The 18,880-nt window shown below is 40.2% G+C and overlaps 1 protein-coding gene across 5 annotated transcripts in view; it reads right to left on the bottom strand.

Moving 5' to 3' along the window:
* Window positions 1–18,880, bottom strand: part of TNIP3 (TNFAIP3 interacting protein 3) — a 64,254-nt gene that overhangs the window by 34,372 nt on the left and 11,002 nt on the right. For 4 of the 5 annotated variants that reach the window (XM_090139186.1, XM_090139187.1, XM_090139185.1 and 1 more), the window contains exons 2-3: window positions 12,424–12,509; window positions 3,162–3,297 (exon numbers count right to left, since the gene is read on the bottom strand). In XM_090139186.1, coding sequence (XP_089995312.1) covers window positions 3,162–3,297; window positions 12,424–12,431 — 144 coding nt within the window. In that variant the 5' untranslated portion in view covers window positions 12,432–12,509. The remainder of the gene's footprint in view (window positions 1–3,161; window positions 3,298–12,423; window positions 12,510–18,880) is intronic. The other variant, XM_090139184.1, reaches the window with a different exon arrangement.

Genomic DNA, 18,880 nt, shown 5'->3' with positions numbered 1-18,880 from the left:
TAAGGCATCTTCCTCACCCCCATTTTGGATTAAGGATTATTTGTAGTTTTTATTCTAACAACATCCAACATTTCTGACTGTAAAAGCCTTTTAGTCATCACTAGGAATCTTGCAATGAGATTTAAATAGGAACCTTGGAGCTCTGGCCAATGTTGAGTCCTCTTGTAAGCATCAGCACTAGAAGAAGTTAGAAGTTCTCATTTTTGGAGAGTGCTGGATTTTTATTCTGGGAACAGTATTACAAAATAGGAACACAAATTAAGGTAATGAAAGCCTCGTCACTTCTGAAAACTCTGTTCAGTCACTGCAGTGAAACCAAAAACCATTAAATTGCTCCAGTCAAGTAAAAGCAAACCTTTCCTTGACTGTAAGAAAACAGTAAAATTCTCTCTCTTTTTTTTTCCTTCCTACTCTACCAATCAGATATATGCTGAGATTTTTTAAAATTGTATTGCTTCAGAATGGTAGAAGTGACATTTACTTTGAGACGAACCTTGGCTAAAATTTGGCTGCTTCTGAGAAATCTTCTGTTTGCTTACGTTTGGATCAAGCTTTTCTTTTGTATTTGAATCACTTCTAAAAGTATTCTGACATCTTCAACTCTGCTTTGAGCGAAGTTGTCTAAAATAAATGCTTTATTCTGGAAGCTGTTACTTAGCCAGCAGTGTTTGGCACATTATCCATTGCAACCCTTTTTCCTCCATTGTGGTGCGTATATTGAAAGGCTAGAAATTAAGGAATTTTAGTTGAAGGATAAAATCGGCTCTTAAACCAGAAGAATCTCTTCCTGTCTCAAGCTGGTCCACGTGCTTCACCAAGAGAAATGCACTAGAAAGGGATTTTCCCTTAAATAAGCATGTCAGCCTCAACGTTTTTCATTGTTCAGATAGGTACTCCCTCTAACAGAATAACACATGTAGATTCACATGAGTTCCCTAATACACAGAAAACAAAATTAGAGCAAGATATGTCTTCAGAGTAAGTAAAACACAGAAGCACAGGTTTCTGTTTTAGAATAGAATAAAAGGATCTCCTTTTATTCAATATTTTCTGTCATCAGCAGTAAGACTAACCACGTGGGCACGGCTACTCAGCTATCTAAGCATTTGCAAACTCGGTTCTAAAGATGAAAATGCCAATTTCATGATACAACAATGGGTTAATAATTTATACCTGTAGCAAGCAGGCCATTTTGTTTCGAAGTTGCTACAAGTATAGACTACAAGTTAAACTTTTTCTGACTTTCCACTCAAAAGAATTCAGATGCTTTAGCAGTTTAATTTTCCTGTTTTACAATATATTTCATGGAATCAGTTCATCTCTGCCAATAATTTTTACACTGACACACCTGTGAATTTAATTAGTATTATTTTTCCTTTTTCACTGAACACTTTCCTGTCCTCACTGCCCTTGGTAAACACTCTCATGTATATCTTGCAGTCCTTCTTGTTTGTATAGACTCTACTCATCATTCTGCAACACTATATTGCAGGAAAAAAAGAGGGAATAGAAAAGTAGATGTGAATTAAAAATTGCCAGTTGTTTTAATCAGTATATATGTTACATATGTTTGAGGGTTTCCCCTCACTCTACCTCAGCATCTCATTTCACAAAATGACATTTTCTGCTTGTTTTTAACTTTGTTGTAACCTTCGTAACTGACAGTATAGTAAGTTTGTTAAAATTACTTCTGGCTTTTTCCAAAGCCCAATCCAGCAGGTGGACTCCTACTTTCTAGCTTTGACATTGCTGGAGCCAGCCTAGTGAAAATCTCTTTGACTTAAAAATACAAAGAATAAACAACCAATGTATTCCTACCATGAAAATATCATAGAACTTTGTTCTTTAAGCTACATAAGCAACATGAGTACATCGTCCAAGGGGGAAAGATCCTACAAATGCACAAAGTATAAAAATACGACAGATGGAATGTGCCACAGTATTCTAAGTGAAGCATTGAAGCACCCCATAGAAGTGGTTGAAGTAAGTGCAATCTTTTTTCTCCCTCACACCCCATAAATCCTTTCCTGCATCTCCTTCTGTCCCAGAGAATAACATGGGAGCTATGCATTCCCACAGACCAGCCATGCTTGCTGTTCAGACCAGCAGTTCCATAGCCTGATGCTAGTCAGTTTGGTACTGACTTCTGCTTTACCTTCTTTTTCCAGCCCTGGGCTGGGAATCCCCATTTCTCCATGTAGTTTCTCTCTCTCTATGTCTAATCCCACTGGCCCAATGCTGCAGCATCTCCTCAGGCTTAGCCCTGGTGCATGCCCCGAGGTCATGAGTCATTTTGGAAATGGCGGTTCACATTTGAAAAGAGCTGTGTGTCATTCTGTATTTCATAGAAGAGTCATCTCTCTTTCACCTCCTCGTGAAGTGCCTATATCACACCAAGAGGCACTCCATCAGAGATCTCTTTTTCCTCCTGGCACTGCTGCACCGGTGGGTAAGCGTGCAATCCCTCCCTCCAGCAGAGCACTGGCATTCACACCCTCAGCACTGCTCTGCTCCACGACTCTCTCTCCTTCCTTTCCCAGTCAGCAGAAAGCAGGGATTTCCTTTTCTACTCCTCCTGCATGGTAAAAGCAGCTTGCTGTTCAAGGGGAGGAGAAGGAAACATGTTTGCTGTGTTTGTTAACTGCTGCTTCAACTACAAGCAGCAATGACTGCCCTGGCAGGTTGCTTTACGTTTCTGTTTATAAAATCACAGAAATGCAGGTTTAAATGATCATTTTTCCTCTTCAGCATCTTCTTCCTGTTTATCTAAATGCCTTTGATCCTCCCTGAGCTCTCTCTTCCTCACATCTCTTTGCATCCTCAGTTAAATCAGAACTACCAATCACAACAACTAAAAGGGTTATCAGTGCTCTGATACACGGTCTCATGGATCCATGATACCAAAGAGGCACAGCTGGCTCCATGGGATGGCACTTCACAGAACCAGCGGCTATAGCTGACCTTTTAAAACATTATAAAAAGCATCTACTCATTTTAACTTCTTCATTGCATAAAGTAGCAGTATCAGGAAAAAAAAAATACAGAGTGTGTTCAGTGCATCATTTCAGAAATCAAGCAGTTTCCTGCATAACCAATGCAGGGAACGTGCCTGGAATGTTCTGCTCTCACAGATAACAATTGCGAAAGTGGATAGTGTTTACCTTAGGGGAACATGAAGTCCTCTGGTGGTTCAGACTCCCTTGGGCAATAGGTTCAGAGTCCTCACACGACTTGGAAGCACCACTCCTCTCTATCAGGTTCCTTATTTCAACATCGAGCTCTTTACTTTCACACCTGCTTAAAAAGAAATTGTAGAAAGACTTAAAGCACAGAGAAAGGAGATCTGTCTGTTGTCTTCTGAACATGAAAACAGAGCAGAGCTGCAAGCTCCTGCTGCCTTCCTTCCAGGAATACAGTCACAGAGCACTCAGGCAGCCTCACACATGCCATGCTTTGTGACAGAAACTCATGCAAAATAGTTAAGTCAGAGCTCTTGACCAATTGTATTACTTTGTATATAGAAAAACCAAGCAAGCCCTCCTGGGTGCTGTCTGAATGCTGCCATGTACCCTCATCCCCACCTCCAGCTGTAAGAATGTTAAAATATAGCACAAGTGTTCTCAAAATAGTTAAAATTGGATTTGAATTCCAAAACCAAATCTTCAGGTGTTTTGTTGGTTTGTTTTGTTTTTTTTTTTTTCATTGCACACTTCATTTTCTGTAATACTTCATAATAAATTCGTAACAGGCACTTTCATCTCCTCCCCTTTCCCCCCTCCCTCCCCAAATATAACTTGCAAAAAATAGGAAAAAAAGGTCTGTTCTGGATACTAAAATATTTGTGGGAAAATCGTTCTCTTTCAGTCTCTACTAAGGACACTCAGGACTTAAGTCCTGAGAGCTAGCAATTAGGGCTGCAGTGGTGGAACACAACTTTCAGAGGACTGATCTGGCCATAATCAAAAGCAAACCCCCCAAAAACCTACGTCCAAGCCAAGCTTTCGGGACATACTTGTCTTCATTTCCTGAGCAGCTTAAACCAACTCTAAATGTATTTAATAACAAAATGGGTTGGGTTGGAAGGGACCTCAAAGATCATCTAGTTCCAACCCCCAGCCATGATGGGCTGGTCACCCCCCACCAGCTCAGGCTGCCCAGGGCCCCATCCAGCCTGGCCTTGAACACCTCCAGGGATCGGGCATCTACAGCTCTCTGGGCAGTCTGTGCCAGCACCTCATCAGCCTCTCTGTGAAAAGCTTCCCCCAGTATCTAACCTAAATCTCTCTTCCTTTAGTTTAAAACCATTTTCCCTCGCCCTATTACTCTCCCCATGCATCAAGTTCATTTCCCTCCTCTTTATAATCCTGCCTCTTCAAACCGTCTTTCTTTTGTAGAGCCACAGCATGGAGGAAGAAAAAAACAAGTGTAACGTCAGGATATTTGGGTGTGATTTGAGAGCTAGACTTACAGCGTAGGCAATTGGACTTTTGCACAGGGAACAGAACCACAATATTTCATTTCAATCATGGAACGTTCTCAATCACTAGAACACATCACATGACTTTTCTCTTATACAGAAAGACATTTCCTTGTACTGACTTCTTTGTTGTTTGTATTAAACCAATACGGTAGCTAGAGTGAGTTCAAAGGAAGAGACCACTCGACAGAAAAGAGTCCTGCATTTTTGTCAGACCACTTGCAAAGGGAATTATGACCAGCTAAAAGTCACGATGAAAAAAAGAAGGGCTTTCTTGGCACACATTTTCATAAGCTGCTCCAAATGCCTGCGGTTTTCAAAGCCTCCCTGCTGCATGGGTGGCACAGCCAGCCCTGGCGACATAGGCTCATGGGCTGGCTTTGTGAGCAAGGTCAGCTCCACAGAGCGAGCACACAACCTGGCTCTCCTTAGCTTCCCTTCCACTTCTGGTCTGAGGACATGAGCTGGGCTTTTGGCTCTCACAGGACTGGGAAGGAGCTACAAAGCCTGTAAATCAAGAAGAAAACCTCAAGAGGAAAACAAGGAACCTAGAGAAAGAAAACCAGCCCTTTTCCATACTGCTAAAAAGTTGCAAAATCCAGATAGCAGTGCAAGTGGCAATTTTTTCCTTTTTAAGCAACTGTTTGCTAAGCTTCTCAGACAATAAGTTCTGGGGTGGTGGCACAACCAGTTCTCTTTGGAGGCTTTGCTTTCAAGGAGCTACACAACACCAGCTCTGCCCCACCGGTACCCCACTTTCCTCTAAGCACACCTCCCTGGAAAACAGCAGTTCAGCTCATTAGGATTCCCATGCCTGGTCTAGCACGAGACTTGCTTTGTCTAAGAGCTTGGATTTATGCCATGCAGAGGGCTGGGTGCACTTAAGGGTGCTTGAGAGAACTGAGAAATTATGGCACTGAAGCAAACACTCACGGTGCGTTTTTAGGAAAAATGCATTATATGATATTTACATAGTAGGGGAGAAATTGCTGTTATAGCCTCCTCAGAAGCCCTAAAAACGTGGGAAGAGTTGAGGAGAGGTTAAGTACAGTGAAGTGAAATGTAACTGAGCAGCACTGAGGGACTTAGGACAGCTGTTAAAACCACTGACCAACATTTCAGGCTGAGCTTTCAGAACTTCCACTTTTATTCTGTGCTTGGACAACCAAATGAAGGTGAGAGCTGCTCTCCTTTGTTGCTTCACTTAGCTTGCAGAGCTGAGAGAAAAACCTCTTGCTACATGTAGCTTCTCTCAAAGACTGTTCTGCTCGTTGCCCAGGGTTGCAGTCACATGCACATCACTTTTCACCTCTCATAACCACTCTGCTGCAAATGGTCACCCTTCACTGCTGGCGCAACCCACCTGTCTGGCTGGGTCAGCGCAGTCAGTGTTTCCTTCATGTGAAATAAAGCAGCTTAGAATAAAACAACTGCTAAAAGGCAAAGGGCAATTTCTAGGGGCAGCTCCAAAGAAGGCAGAGGAAGAGCAGCCCGGCAGCAGGCTGAGCACTGCTGCAGTGAGGTAGGCTGCACGCATCTCTGCTGCTCAGCAACAGCGTGAGGAGATGTCTGACCACAGCCTCCTGAGATCAGAGCTTGAATAGAGCTGGGAAATCCCCTGTAAAGATGGGGGTTGGCTTTAAGTGCTTCTTCTCAGTCAGGAAGCGCACATCACTGCTATGTTTCCTGCAACTTGCCCAACAGAGTGCTGTTCCTGGTACCTCCTGCAATTCCCTTTCTCACTCTGCATTCTCCTTCCTAGGCTTAGCAGAGTCAAGGCAAGAGAAGGATTAAGATCCAGCAATGCCAGTGAAAAAGACTGGGAAGTACAAAAGACTCAAACCCCTGCAAATGGTTGCTGCTCTGTAATACCCATGTGTTTCAACACTACCATGAAAGTTAGAAAACTATTTCTTTGGCTGGGTTTCTCAGTGCACTTATTTCTCCTCTCAGCCTTTAAACTAGGGTGTTTTGACTAGAAACTATCCCTCTGTTTATGTGCATTTCAAAAGAACACTAGCCACTTCAGTACTTATCATGACTTATGTAAAATGTTAATTAACCATATCTGTGATGTAGATGCATTTTACAGACCATACTTTCAGAGCACACAGATGACCAAAGTGTTTGAATACCTCTCCAAGACACGATTAGAAGCTACCACAGCACAAGGCAGCTCTGGATGATTACATGAGCTTCCCCTGGTGAGCAGCAGAGGGCACACAGCACGTATCTGCCACAGAAAGCAATTCTTCCTGAACTGCTTTTGGTATTGTGAAGTTTGCAGACATTTGTGCACCATTAACATCTTTATTACGTTACATCACTATCAACATTTCCTAAAGCTGGGTATTTTGTTTTTTATTAATAATTGTTAATTATTAATAATAAGGTAAGTAAGGAGAGAAAATAGACAACCCACTAAAAGAACAAACAAACAGAACAGAACATTCAAATTTTAGAGATGCATGTTGTGCAAAAATCAGCCATCATAGAATCATCAAAACACCAAAGCTGGAAAAGTGCTCCAAGATCATTCAGTCCAACTGCCTACCTATCACCAACATTTCCCTACTAAACCATGTCCCTCAGTACCACAACTAAACATTTCTTGAACACCTCCAGGGACAGCGACTCGACCACCTCCCTTAGCAGCCCATCAGAAAATGTTAAAAATATTTTCATGCAGCAGTAGAAGGCAAAGTATATCTCTTCTGGGTATAAAAGCTTTCTGAAATGTAAAAATAGGAAGATAAAAAATATAAAACCTATGCCATTTACATGGCATGTCATGGTTAAAGAAGACGACAATAACAAGGTATTACAGTAACTCCTCTCTGTAAATTGTGAATTACGTGCTCAATTTCGTTTGATGTGAAAATTAAAACATTTGAGATGGAAGCAGCACTGACATATAACAAAGGCAGGTGGTGGTTCACTGTAAGTTTTAGCAGCTTACAGGAAAAGGAGAGAGCACAACCTTACTCATAATTTCCATGTCATGAACACGTGAAGTAGTAGTCAATATCCTTCCAGCTGTGTTTTCCAAAAACAAGAAATTCCTTGTGTGTGTTCTCTTCCTTTTGAAAGTTGCCATCTCCATACTGAATTTCACTGCTAGAGCTGTGTAACAGAAATGTTTTCATTCCCCCTTTGTATTTACCTTACTGCCTTAAAATGTTTTTCTCTTTTTGCTCCATGATGCATCTTTGTGCTATTTTAACTCCAGGACTTAAACGGCTTTCTGTGGTTAATTTCTTATAAATTGCTACATATTTTTGTAGCAACTCAGTTTCTCAGCTGAGAGTTAGAAGAAAAATGTGACCAGCATATGCTTTGTCTGTGACTGGAACTAAAATCCCTAGCTAGATCAAAGCCATTCAATCAAATAAACTATTCAATTCTATCCTCAAAGAGTTATACTATGAAGTGCTGGTTATGCATGCACAGTTTTAATAAATTATGCATGTAGCAGAGTGAGAACAAAGTTTTGGCCCAAAATTATCACTAAAGTTGGAACGTTATGGCATCAGAAAGGAAACATAAGGTGGGGAAATCAACAGCTGCTAATAGAGTCAAGTGCACTTCTCTGTAGTCAAGCTTCTTCTGGACAAAAGAAGCAGCACAATTCCCCATTAACTCCCATTTCTCTAATGGAGTAGCAGCCATGCCCAGCTCCTGATGGCCTGCTCTGTGGTCATTTCATGAGCCATCTTGTAATAAATTGCATAGATTCATAGCTAAGAAATACATACTTGTATTCAAATAGTTGGGCATGAATCCTGGGAAGAGTCCCAGTGTTGCTGCCAGTATCTTTTGTGAGCTCTTCTCTCTCCCTGGTTTTCACTGGGAAAGACAAGGTATTATTATTGTCTTTTCCAGTGTTACTATATGCTAACATTATTAATATTATTAGTTACTAATGGCTATGTGGAAACGGTGACATAAATACAAATGAGTCTCAAGGAATATACTGCAAAATTTGAATAGACTATTTGATTATTTGACCAGAATTATTCATTCTTTCATTAAATTAACTATATAACTATTTGTAATAATAATTTATAGGCTGGTGTGCTGGGGTCATTCTCCTGTGATTGGCAAAAGCAAAAATAAACACCATAAGCAGTTGTGAGAAAAGTTTTTAAGCCAGGATTTACAGCCAGACACCAACAGCACAGAGACATATTTTGACAGGAAATGAATTCCAGAGCGTAGGGGTTAAACACATGCTATATCCCCTTGGGTGGGCATTTCAGACATCCCATTCTTGTAACCAAGTCTAGAGAGCTGATCCTTAGAAAGATGTAAACATCTGAATGTGAATTATGAAGGACAAACTGGTTCTGATAAGTTAAAAATTTCAAGGCCAATAATTTCAACTAATATTTCTCCTATTTTTGATACAGTGCTTAATTTCATTCAGGAAAATGCTTTTAGAATTTCTAATCTAGCGTGGGTTAGAAATATTTGAAACAAGGATAAAATCAGGCATATACTTCTTTACAATGTCGGTTTTTTCATAGAACTATGCCATTATCTTATGTTCTGTGATTTTGAAGGCTTTTTGCTCTCTTAATTCAGTTTTGTATAATAATTTCTAGGCTTTTTTCCATGCACATATCTCAGGATTCTTGTATTAAAATCCTACCCACCCAAGAATAAACGACAAAGAATTGCAAATCTAATAAACAACGGGAAGAAAAATCTTTTGCCAAGAAAACAAGATGACTTTTGCTGTAGAGTGTGTTTTTCATTATTGTCGTTTTTGTTCTCTTTCATAACCTTATGAACTCTTAGAGTTTTAGTAAGCCATTAGCAAACCATGGGCTCCTGAGCTGATAAACAATAGTTACAATGTAGTGCAGCTCCCTAAGAATCAGTGGTGCTATTCCAGTACTCAACACCTAGCAAGCAGATCTCCACTTGGAGCTTAGGGCTGGGAATCCAAGCCCCATCTCCTGAAAGCATTCTGCATTTCCCTTCTCACACACCGCCATAAGAGACCATTTATTAGACGTGAAGCACTCTGCACCAGTGCAAGTGTGTAGAAAGAACCTGCCTTTGTTGATGGTGAACAAGAAAGAGGGAAAGAAAAGGAACAACAAAATTCATCTGGTATTTCAAAATTGTAGCTGGAAAGCCAGGCACCAGCAGCAGCTGAGCTCCACCTCATGGAACTGCACTGTCTTTAGAGTGAGAGGTCCCAGATGCTGGGAAAAAGGGGCTGGCACCGGTACTTGGGAGCTAAGTACAAGATTATACCTAATCTTGCTCCACTCCCAAGGAGAGAGTTCCACAAGGCAAGGTGTATGATATGGATTATAACGAGTATGTATACTGAGGCTACAGCAGAGAAACCACTTAAACTTTCGCTCAAATGTGATTCAGCCAAAACATCTGCCTGTCACCCCATAAACGTCCCTACACTTCTGTTCCCTTTACGACAAAGGAATGGAGCTTTTAAGGAACATTTAATAGCCAGCAGCTGTTTGGCTGTCAAATGCCACATCTGGAGAAGCTGTGCCATAAATGTGAACAGAAACAATTATTCTTTAATAGTTTTGCTTAATTTTAAGAATTATACAAATCACAACAACAAAAGAGGTGCATGTTCTTAATGGAAACACATCTGGTTTCTCTGAAAAGAAGCCAAAAAGTAGGTCTGGTGATTAACTGAAGCTGCTCACGTAATCTATCCCGTCTCAATGAAGAGAGAAGCAAAGCTACTGATATGCAGGCACTCTGTGTTTTCCAGTGTTTGGCTGTTCCCTTCAACAAATATGGGACATGCGAGAAGACAACAGCTAAGCTGGTTGCATCATTCCCCTTTTACTAGGATCTTCTGCTTAATTACAATACCAAAACCATAATTCAAGTTCTTCACAATGGACAGAATTTGGAAGAAATTGAAACGCCTGGGAAGTCACAGAATGAGTTTCACTGACTTTGCCATGCTTCACACAGGCCTCGAGTGACAGGAGGCCGTCTCCCAGGAGAAGCAGCACATGGAGCACTGTCACCCAGACTCCCCTCGCAGGGCTCATGCAGCTGTGTGGACCACAGGGGGAGGGGAGAGGGAATTGAAAGGGAATTGAAGTTTTTCCCTGAAAATCACCCAAAGCAGAAAACTTAGCAAAGAATGTGCTTTCTGAGTAGATCAACTCCTGACTCTACTGAAACTCACACCTGCAGAAAGCTGGTGGGAGACAGCAGGAAAGTGATGAAAGAGCCGAAAACTAAGAGTTAACAACAAAAAGGGAGACAATCTACACCAGAGCAAAAATTAATGTTTCCAGTGCTCTCTTTCTATGAAGACCAACAGCCAGAAAAGGTGGAACTCCTGTTAGGGCACATTCCTGGCCTCAGCAGGCACCTTTTTGAAACAGTTACCCTCCAACATCACTTTCTGCACTGCCTGCTTGCTCCACATCCAGGCCATAAGCACCAGGTGTACATTCAGGCCTTACAGGCACACATTTCCCTGGAAAGCTGTCATCCTGGTGCAATTGTACGGCTGATGTTTTTAACTGGTGTTATACACCTCTGCTCTCTCTCTTCCTCAATCAGGCATCACTGCAAACCAAAGATGACCTATGCATTGCCTGTTCTGCCTCCTAGCTCACTCTCAGTCAGGATCTAGATGCATCACCAAAACCTCACTGATCAGGGCACCTTTGGAACAAAACAAGCCCAAGATTCATTTGGGTCAGTTTCTCCCCCATAGATCTTACATATTTTCTACTGTCTACTAACAGTGCAAGCAAAATAAATAGAACACCACTTGGAATTTCAGCCAGGAAATTAACTTACAGTAGCTGAGAAGGATAATCATCTCTGTTGACTCAAGTCAACTTCTTGCCTATGGTAGCTGTTAGGCAGCCAAATGAAACACAGAGGAAGCTCACAGCACAGCTGTCTGTGTCACAGATCCAGTGCTTAAACTGCCAGCACCTGGCATGTGCTTTCACCAGGGATGCCATTGTCTGAAAGGAATCTGACACATCCCTGCCATCAGAGATGGATTAGAGTCAAACTACATTAGCAGTAGCACACAGTGTCTTCAGCAAATGGGAAATCCCAAGCGATTTCAAAATCCACTTATTTCACAAACTAACTTGAAAAAAAGAAAACATTTCTTTCCAGAAGAAAAGATGGATACAGTACTACGTATTTCCTAAATGTTACAGAAACATCTACACTTTCCTTTCATTTTGTTTATTTTCCTCTCACACCTGCACATTATGATTAAAAGGTAGCTTTAAAAGGTATTAACCATCCTCAACTACTTGAAACATTTATTATCATCATTATTGTCAGAGCTTACCTTACTGGTTACAGCTATTCATTTAAATTCTCAGCACTATTCGTTTTCTTTAATCTCCTCATGACTCACTGAATCTTAGTAATGGGTTGTCATCATCACAGCCTCACTGAAGACTCTTAACCATACTGTGACCTCTTTATCTGAATGAAGTATCTCTCCATCCTACCGTACAACCTCTTTTCCTGCCATTATCAGTAGAACTAGTTTTACTTCACAAAGAAACAAGCAGACCCAAGAAGCCACAAAATCTCTGTAGTCAGAAATACTAAAAACTTGCCTAGATAGGCTCCAAGCCACTTGATCCGACTAAACCCACTGGTCCAGACAACATCCAAGTCATTTCCAACCTACACTATTTTATGATTCTTCTCAGTATACACTATGCCCACGTTTTACTTGTTTAAACAGAAATGACACAGACCTCCAGGACAGATTAAAGTGGGAAAAAAGTAATTGTATTAGGCTGAGTCTTTGAACAAAAAATAGACTGACAAATGCAGGAAAAGCTTGATTATACAGTTCTAGTAGCATAATACAAATGACAAAAAGCAAAAAACAAAAATAAAATAAAAGGAGAAGTTTATCCACAAGAAAAATAAAGATATGAAACTGGTCATACCTTTCCATCTCAACATGCTGATGGGAACACAATTCTAGAAGATCCTCTGCCTCTTTATTCTTCCTTTTGAACTTTTCACAGTGAATCTATTAGGGAGAAGGAAAAAAAAAGTGCACTTAGAGTGAAAATAAATAGGTTAATAATCTCAGAAGAAATTCAATTGTACAATCACAAGAAGAGATTATCACGCATTGTCTGTATTCCTGTTTTCTCTTCCCATCTCATAAAGAGCTGACATGTAGGCCAGGAATCTACTTTTTCCTAGTTTACCATCATAATCTCTTAAATCCATCACTCTAACAGGAGCAGTTTTGCAAGAGCAGAAGCAACAGCACTCTCCAGCTGTGGTAGGGGGCATCAACCCAAGAAGCAAAGTTGCCAGTACTCACACAAATATTGGAAATGATGTGAAAGGTATTTTTGCAACTTATTATTCATCCTAAAGTAATCAACTGTTTTAAATGCTTGGAGTTCATGTATATTCTCAGATTAACCAGAAAATTAACATGCTTCATGGAAGTATAAAGTAAAACTACTACTCTTCAAGCTTAAGAGGATGAGTAGGGGCCTGATATAAATAACTTGGAGAGAAAGGAGTAGGAGCCTTGCTTAAGTTAGTGTGCACAAAATGCACTGTTCACCAACTATACAAGCTACCATAAGCGCCCCTCTGGTCAGGTCTAGCTGCTGTCTAGCATTGCATTTCCAATGAGAAGAAAAAATGCTGTTCCCAGAGGAAAGGACATACATTGGAAGTACAATCACCTCTCCATTATAAATGAGACAATAGACAGTACAGAGACCAAGTCATGCCACCTCATCCCTAGAAGTCATCCCACTGCCTGCACTGCAGGCCAACAGCAGCCCAGATTACGCTTCTTCATAGCATTTGGGACACCTCTGTTTCACCAGGAAAGGAGCCCGTGAGTCTTATTCTTTTCTTCAGGAGAAAGTGACAGAAGAATAGCATTATCGTAGTTGTAATTGGAATACTGGGGAATTAGATTTTATCTTGACCTAAGAGATTTTGTAAATCTCTTTACACCTCTCTTTCTTACACCTACATTAAGAATAGCAATGAAATAAAGTGGGAGTCATCAAGAGTGAATCCCAGTATTTATGACCAATTACAAGTCACTTATTTTACTGGCAACATCAGCTTAACGTGGAAGCACAGTTGAACTTTCTTATAAAAGCCATGGTGCTTCACCTATACGCAGAGCAAAAATGTACATTACAAGTTTGCCAGGAGAGGATCGTGTTTGGCACCCCTCCCCTCTCCAGATTCCCCATTCCATCAGGCATTTCACACATTTTAAATACATATTATAATCACTACTTACAAGAATCTCATTAAGAAAAAACACCATTTCATTTTCATGTAAAACTTGATTCCATATTGTCTGAGTTTTATGAGTGTCTGCTTAATCATAACAAAAACATGCTGATGTATGGGAAGATGCATTTGCTTGGTTTCAGTGGGTGCTGCAGACACTTGGTACTAAGAATGAAGCCTTATTTTAGGATATGAACTGGAAGTTGACTAGAAGCCAGGAGTGTGCCCTTGTGGTCAAGGAGGCCAATGGCATCCTGGGTCACATTAAAAAGAGCACTGCCAGTGCTCCTCTCCCTTTCCTCTGCCCTGGTGAGGACTACTGCATTCAGTTCTGGGCTGTCCAGCTCAAGAAAGACAGGGATCTCCTAGAAAGAGTTCAATGGCAGAGCCCAAAGATGATGAGGGGCCTGGAGCATATCCTATATGAGGAAGGGCTGAGATATGTGGGTCTGTTCAGCCTGAAGAAGATATGGCTGGGAGGGGATCTCATAACTGTTTATAAATATCTAAATTGTGGGAGCCATGCGGACAAGGGCATTTTTGGTGGTGAGCAACAACAGAACAAGAGGCAACAGACATGAACTGGAGCACAGCAAGTTCCATGCTAACACAAGGAAGAGCTTTGTTGCTGTGAGAGTGACAGGACACTGGAACAGGCTGCTCAGAGTGGCCGTGAAATCTCCTTCTTTGGAGATAGTAAAGACCCACCTGAACACCTACCTGTGTGACCTGATATAGTAAATTGCTTTAGGAGGGGATTGGACTCTACGATCACCAGAGGTGCCTTCCAACCCCTGCAAATCTGTCACTATTATACTTGGCATTTAGGTGTTTAACAAGATACCAATTTTGAAAAAATGTTGACCTGGAATAAACAGTCCCAACAAAAAGTAAAATGAACATGTACAAACAAACAAACTAGTGCCATAATTCAAACTACCATTCCTTCTCTAATTCATTCTATGGCTTAGATATTTCACATCTCAGATCCACATGCAAAGTTAGACACAGTAGGACAACCCACATACTAAAGAAATATGCCATGTTAAAGGGATAAAAGTTAAAAGTTACTGACCAATGTTGGTAAAAAGTATGCAGCAGGAAGTAAAGAATGTTTGGGGTTGTGGGCAGACGGAATGATGAAGAATACAGAAAAAGATTGTTGCATGATTTTGCAGTGACAGACCTGTTCATCTAAGCAGCACAGGCTTTGGCATAAAAGCAGCAGACAGTTCGGTACTGCTAAGAGCAGCATGATCTACACTGCAGATCATGGCCAGGCTGCTGCCAACCAAACAACACTGCAGTGTGGCCACCTGCTTTGATCTGTTTCCCTTGACCTCCAAATGAATGGATGACTGCGTTGATGCAGGGTAATGTCTTTGCCTTTCATTTCTCATGGCTTTTTGATAATATCAGCTGTCAGTAATGTCAGTGTGTCAGTTCTGAATAGCTTTTAATTTTTATTTTTTTTAAATCATTTTTGGTTCTTCATGACAAAATGAGTCCAACCTGTGTTGGCAGCACTAATTGTCCTACATCTAAATCTACAGTTACATATCTGAGCAAGAGACATCTGGACAATTGCACAAAACATGCACATTTTTGTTGTAAAAGGAACTAGAAGCTTTTACAATGATACCATGAAATTTAATGCTGTAAGGCTTTTATTAGATCAGACAAATTGAAGTTGAGTTGGATAAAAATTCAGCTACTTCAAAGAATTAAGGCTCTGTAGAAAATAGGGGGTTATAATTGTCATAGCAAGGATTGCTCGGAATTACATAAATTTTCTGCTTTCTGTCAAGGCTATTAAAAAATAAATAGGAACACACTGAAGAAAAAGAGGATCCATTTTTCTCACATATTTGTGTTCTAGCTGTGATTGGAAACGTTTAGTAAAAAGCATGCAAAAGTTTATCAGCCCTCTAATAATAATTCAAGCCCTAAGTACTTCCTTAATATACCTGAACAGGCTGTAAGAGATTTTTTTGTTTGGAGTACTAACATGCATTAACAAGGAAGATTTCCACGTGTAAAACTCACTTCGAGAGAAAAAGCTCCCCAAAGAGGGACAAGACTCACTAATTCTTATGAAATATTAATTATAAAAATAATAAGAGCCACCCAGGCACTTACCAAGGTAGGATTTCAAAACATTAATTAAAATGCATTTCACAAACATCTGTATTTTAGCTTTGCCTCCTGCCACATTCTCTTTTGCCCTCCAAGCCTACCACTATTTTAAGAGCATCATATTTTCCTAAACCTTTCCTCATTTTCCCCAAACACATGCCGTAATTCACTTGTTCTTCTGTTGTGCCAAAGCAGCTTTTTGTGGGGATGCAATGCAAGATGGCTCCCAGAAATGAACTGGCTGAAAGGAGGCAGAGAAGGAAAAGGGATTTTGTATTCCCTCTGCACACCTTGTCTGGCTTGGCTCACTGATTCAGTTATAGAAAACACCACCATAAACTGACATTGTCACAGAGCAGGGAGCAGAAAACACACACACACAAAAACAAACAGAACCACACACTAGCAATTTACACATGGGGAAAAAAACTGACAGATATGTTACCTCCTCACTGATTTGTACTTTTTGTACTGCAGAAGGCCTAGGGCTAGCTGTCACAGACAGACTAAGCAAAATCACCACCTTTAAGTAATACCCAGATTGCAAAATAGCTCCAAAACAAAATGGAACATATGCAATCACAAACAAGCCCACAGATAAACAAGCTGGCAGGTTACACATTATCAGTGCATGGCTGCTGTGTGGGAGGAGTGGGGGGGGAAAGAAATGGATTATTACTGTAAATGTGATCAAAATGGTAGAGCAACCAGAGGGAAAAAAAAAAAGTCCAACAAAATTTCATGAAAGACATCCAAACTGAAACTAATCTAAAAAAGGAATAAAGTCTTCAAGTTTGTTTGTTTGCCCTGTAGCTCTGAAGAAGTCAAATATGAAATAATATTTCTGCAGTGCCTTCTCCCTGGATTGCTCCAGATTTAATACTTGTAAACAGCAGTAATGTTCAGTGCAGCCAGCCCCGAACCAGCCACTATATGTCTTTCTGCCTCTGTATCCACTGCTCCTTGCTGAAAATGCAGCTGTACAAGCCCCAACATCTCCCAGTCCTCTTTCCTCCTTCCCTGGTCATTCCCTTGTAAAGTGCTGAAAATTCAACATTAGACAGCTTGTAACTAAAAGAAAAAATAAATCTGATGTTTTATTTGTGTCAAAAATGACAAGTTTCTGGGTTTCTCAGCTCTGTTTTGCCTAGCTTGATTCTGATACAATGAAGCTGGTAACCTGCACTATGTGATGCAGGAAAATTTAATAGTTAAATGTGATCTCACCATTAAGTGCAGTTATTGGTTAGGATAGCACAGCATAAGAATGTTAAATATGCAAAATACCCTAATTTGTAGATGCTGTCCCACAAATCCGTGATAGCCAGAACTTAATAAGTAGCCTATTTACATTTCCTGAAATAATCACAGATGATTCAGTAAGCAAAACAAAGTAAAGCCTCAAACAGCAGAAAGATAAATTAAAACCCGAAACAGCAGAAAGCCATTGCAGTGGACCTGGCTGGGGAATGAGGCAATGAAAGGCTGACTACCCTATTTCTACCCAGAAATAAATGTCTGGATTTCAGCATCAAGTCAGCGTGATTCTGGAGAAGCTCTGCACTTTAGGCTGTTTAGCACTTGTCCAGGAAATAAAACGCACAGTGTAATCTCTGCATTTGCTTTCTCACACATGATACAGGGCAGTGACTTTGCACTGATAAGCAATATCTGCTGTTTAGTTCATTGGTCTTATGAGTACTGGCTTTCCACAACAGGTGGTCTGAAAATGTTTCCACCGACATACACACGAATGAGTTGAAGCAGGGAGTACAGATTGCTGTTTCTAAGTACATGAGTTGGCTAAAATAAATAAATAAATGAATAAAAATAATAAAAAAATATATCAGTGTATCACTTTTACAGTGCATTAAAAGAGAAGAAAAACCGTTAGACGTGTTTATTTGTTTGAAAACTGGCCCATTTTACTATTTCCAAACATTTTCAGATTTAGATGCAGTTTCTCAAGATCTTTAAGGTGAGAAAAACATTCCCAGGTGAACATAAACCACATCAAGCAGAAATCAATGGCACAAAAGCTACCAAAACCAGGCAGCGCCATGGCCAGGGTCTGTGCATCTGCACAGGCGAATCTGAAGCACAGAATATAATTTGAAAGGCTTCAAAAGATACATTCTATGCTAAAAGTATCATGACTATGCTTCTAATGTGCAAGAGACAACTAAGAAGTGACCAGCGGAAGTCAAATATCATCAAGCTGCCAGAGCCATACACAATATGCTCAAAATGACCTCAGTGTTTTCTTAAAATTCTGCAAAGTCATCCTCTGTTTCCCTTCCCTCATTGGAAGCCATAAAAGTAAGAAGAAAAAAAAAAAAGAAAAGACTAATTTGTAATTATTATAAGGTTGGGAGATTAGTGGAGGGGGAGGGCAGCTGAGCTTTTTTGATTTGGAGAGCTTTAAAATACACTTGGAAAGTGCTAGAAGATGTGTGGCAGCTGCAACCAAAACCATCACAAATTTTTCAGTGTTTCAAAACAAAATTTAACTTTCATTTATTTAAGACTCTCTGATATTTATATGCAACCTGTCACTGATTTTCAGACACCACTCCTCATTTTTAATGCTGTTAGATCATTTCTAGAAAATAGTAAGATTGTTTGCTGTAAGCCTGTCACTGCACAACAGAGTTGGTGGCTGTCAATGATACTTTGAAGATACTTACTATAGTCAAAGTCTATGAAGGCAAATTATTGTTAGAAGAATATGGTTTAGTTTCAGAAAGTACAAAATGCGTTGTTGAAATAAAATAAAGTCTTCAACAATAAATATATTTGATTTGTTTAAAAGATGTGTTTTTTTGTTGTTGTTTTTGGTGGGGTTTTTTTTGTTTTTTTTTTTATCAAGAAACCATAGATATGTCAAACAGAAATCTGCCAAACGGACAGTTGGAAGAACATTTATAAACTAAGCATCCTTTCCACAAGAGCACATTGTGAAGGCTTTCCAATTGCTCTCAGCAT

Source organism: Phasianus colchicus, chromosome 4, assembly GCF_987193195.1.
Source record: "Phasianus colchicus chromosome 4, bPhaCol1.hap1.1, whole genome shotgun sequence".
In the NCBI taxonomy this organism is placed as follows: domain Eukaryota; kingdom Metazoa; phylum Chordata; class Aves; order Galliformes; family Phasianidae; genus Phasianus; species Phasianus colchicus.
This window is presented reverse-complemented; position numbering and strand designations above follow the sequence as displayed.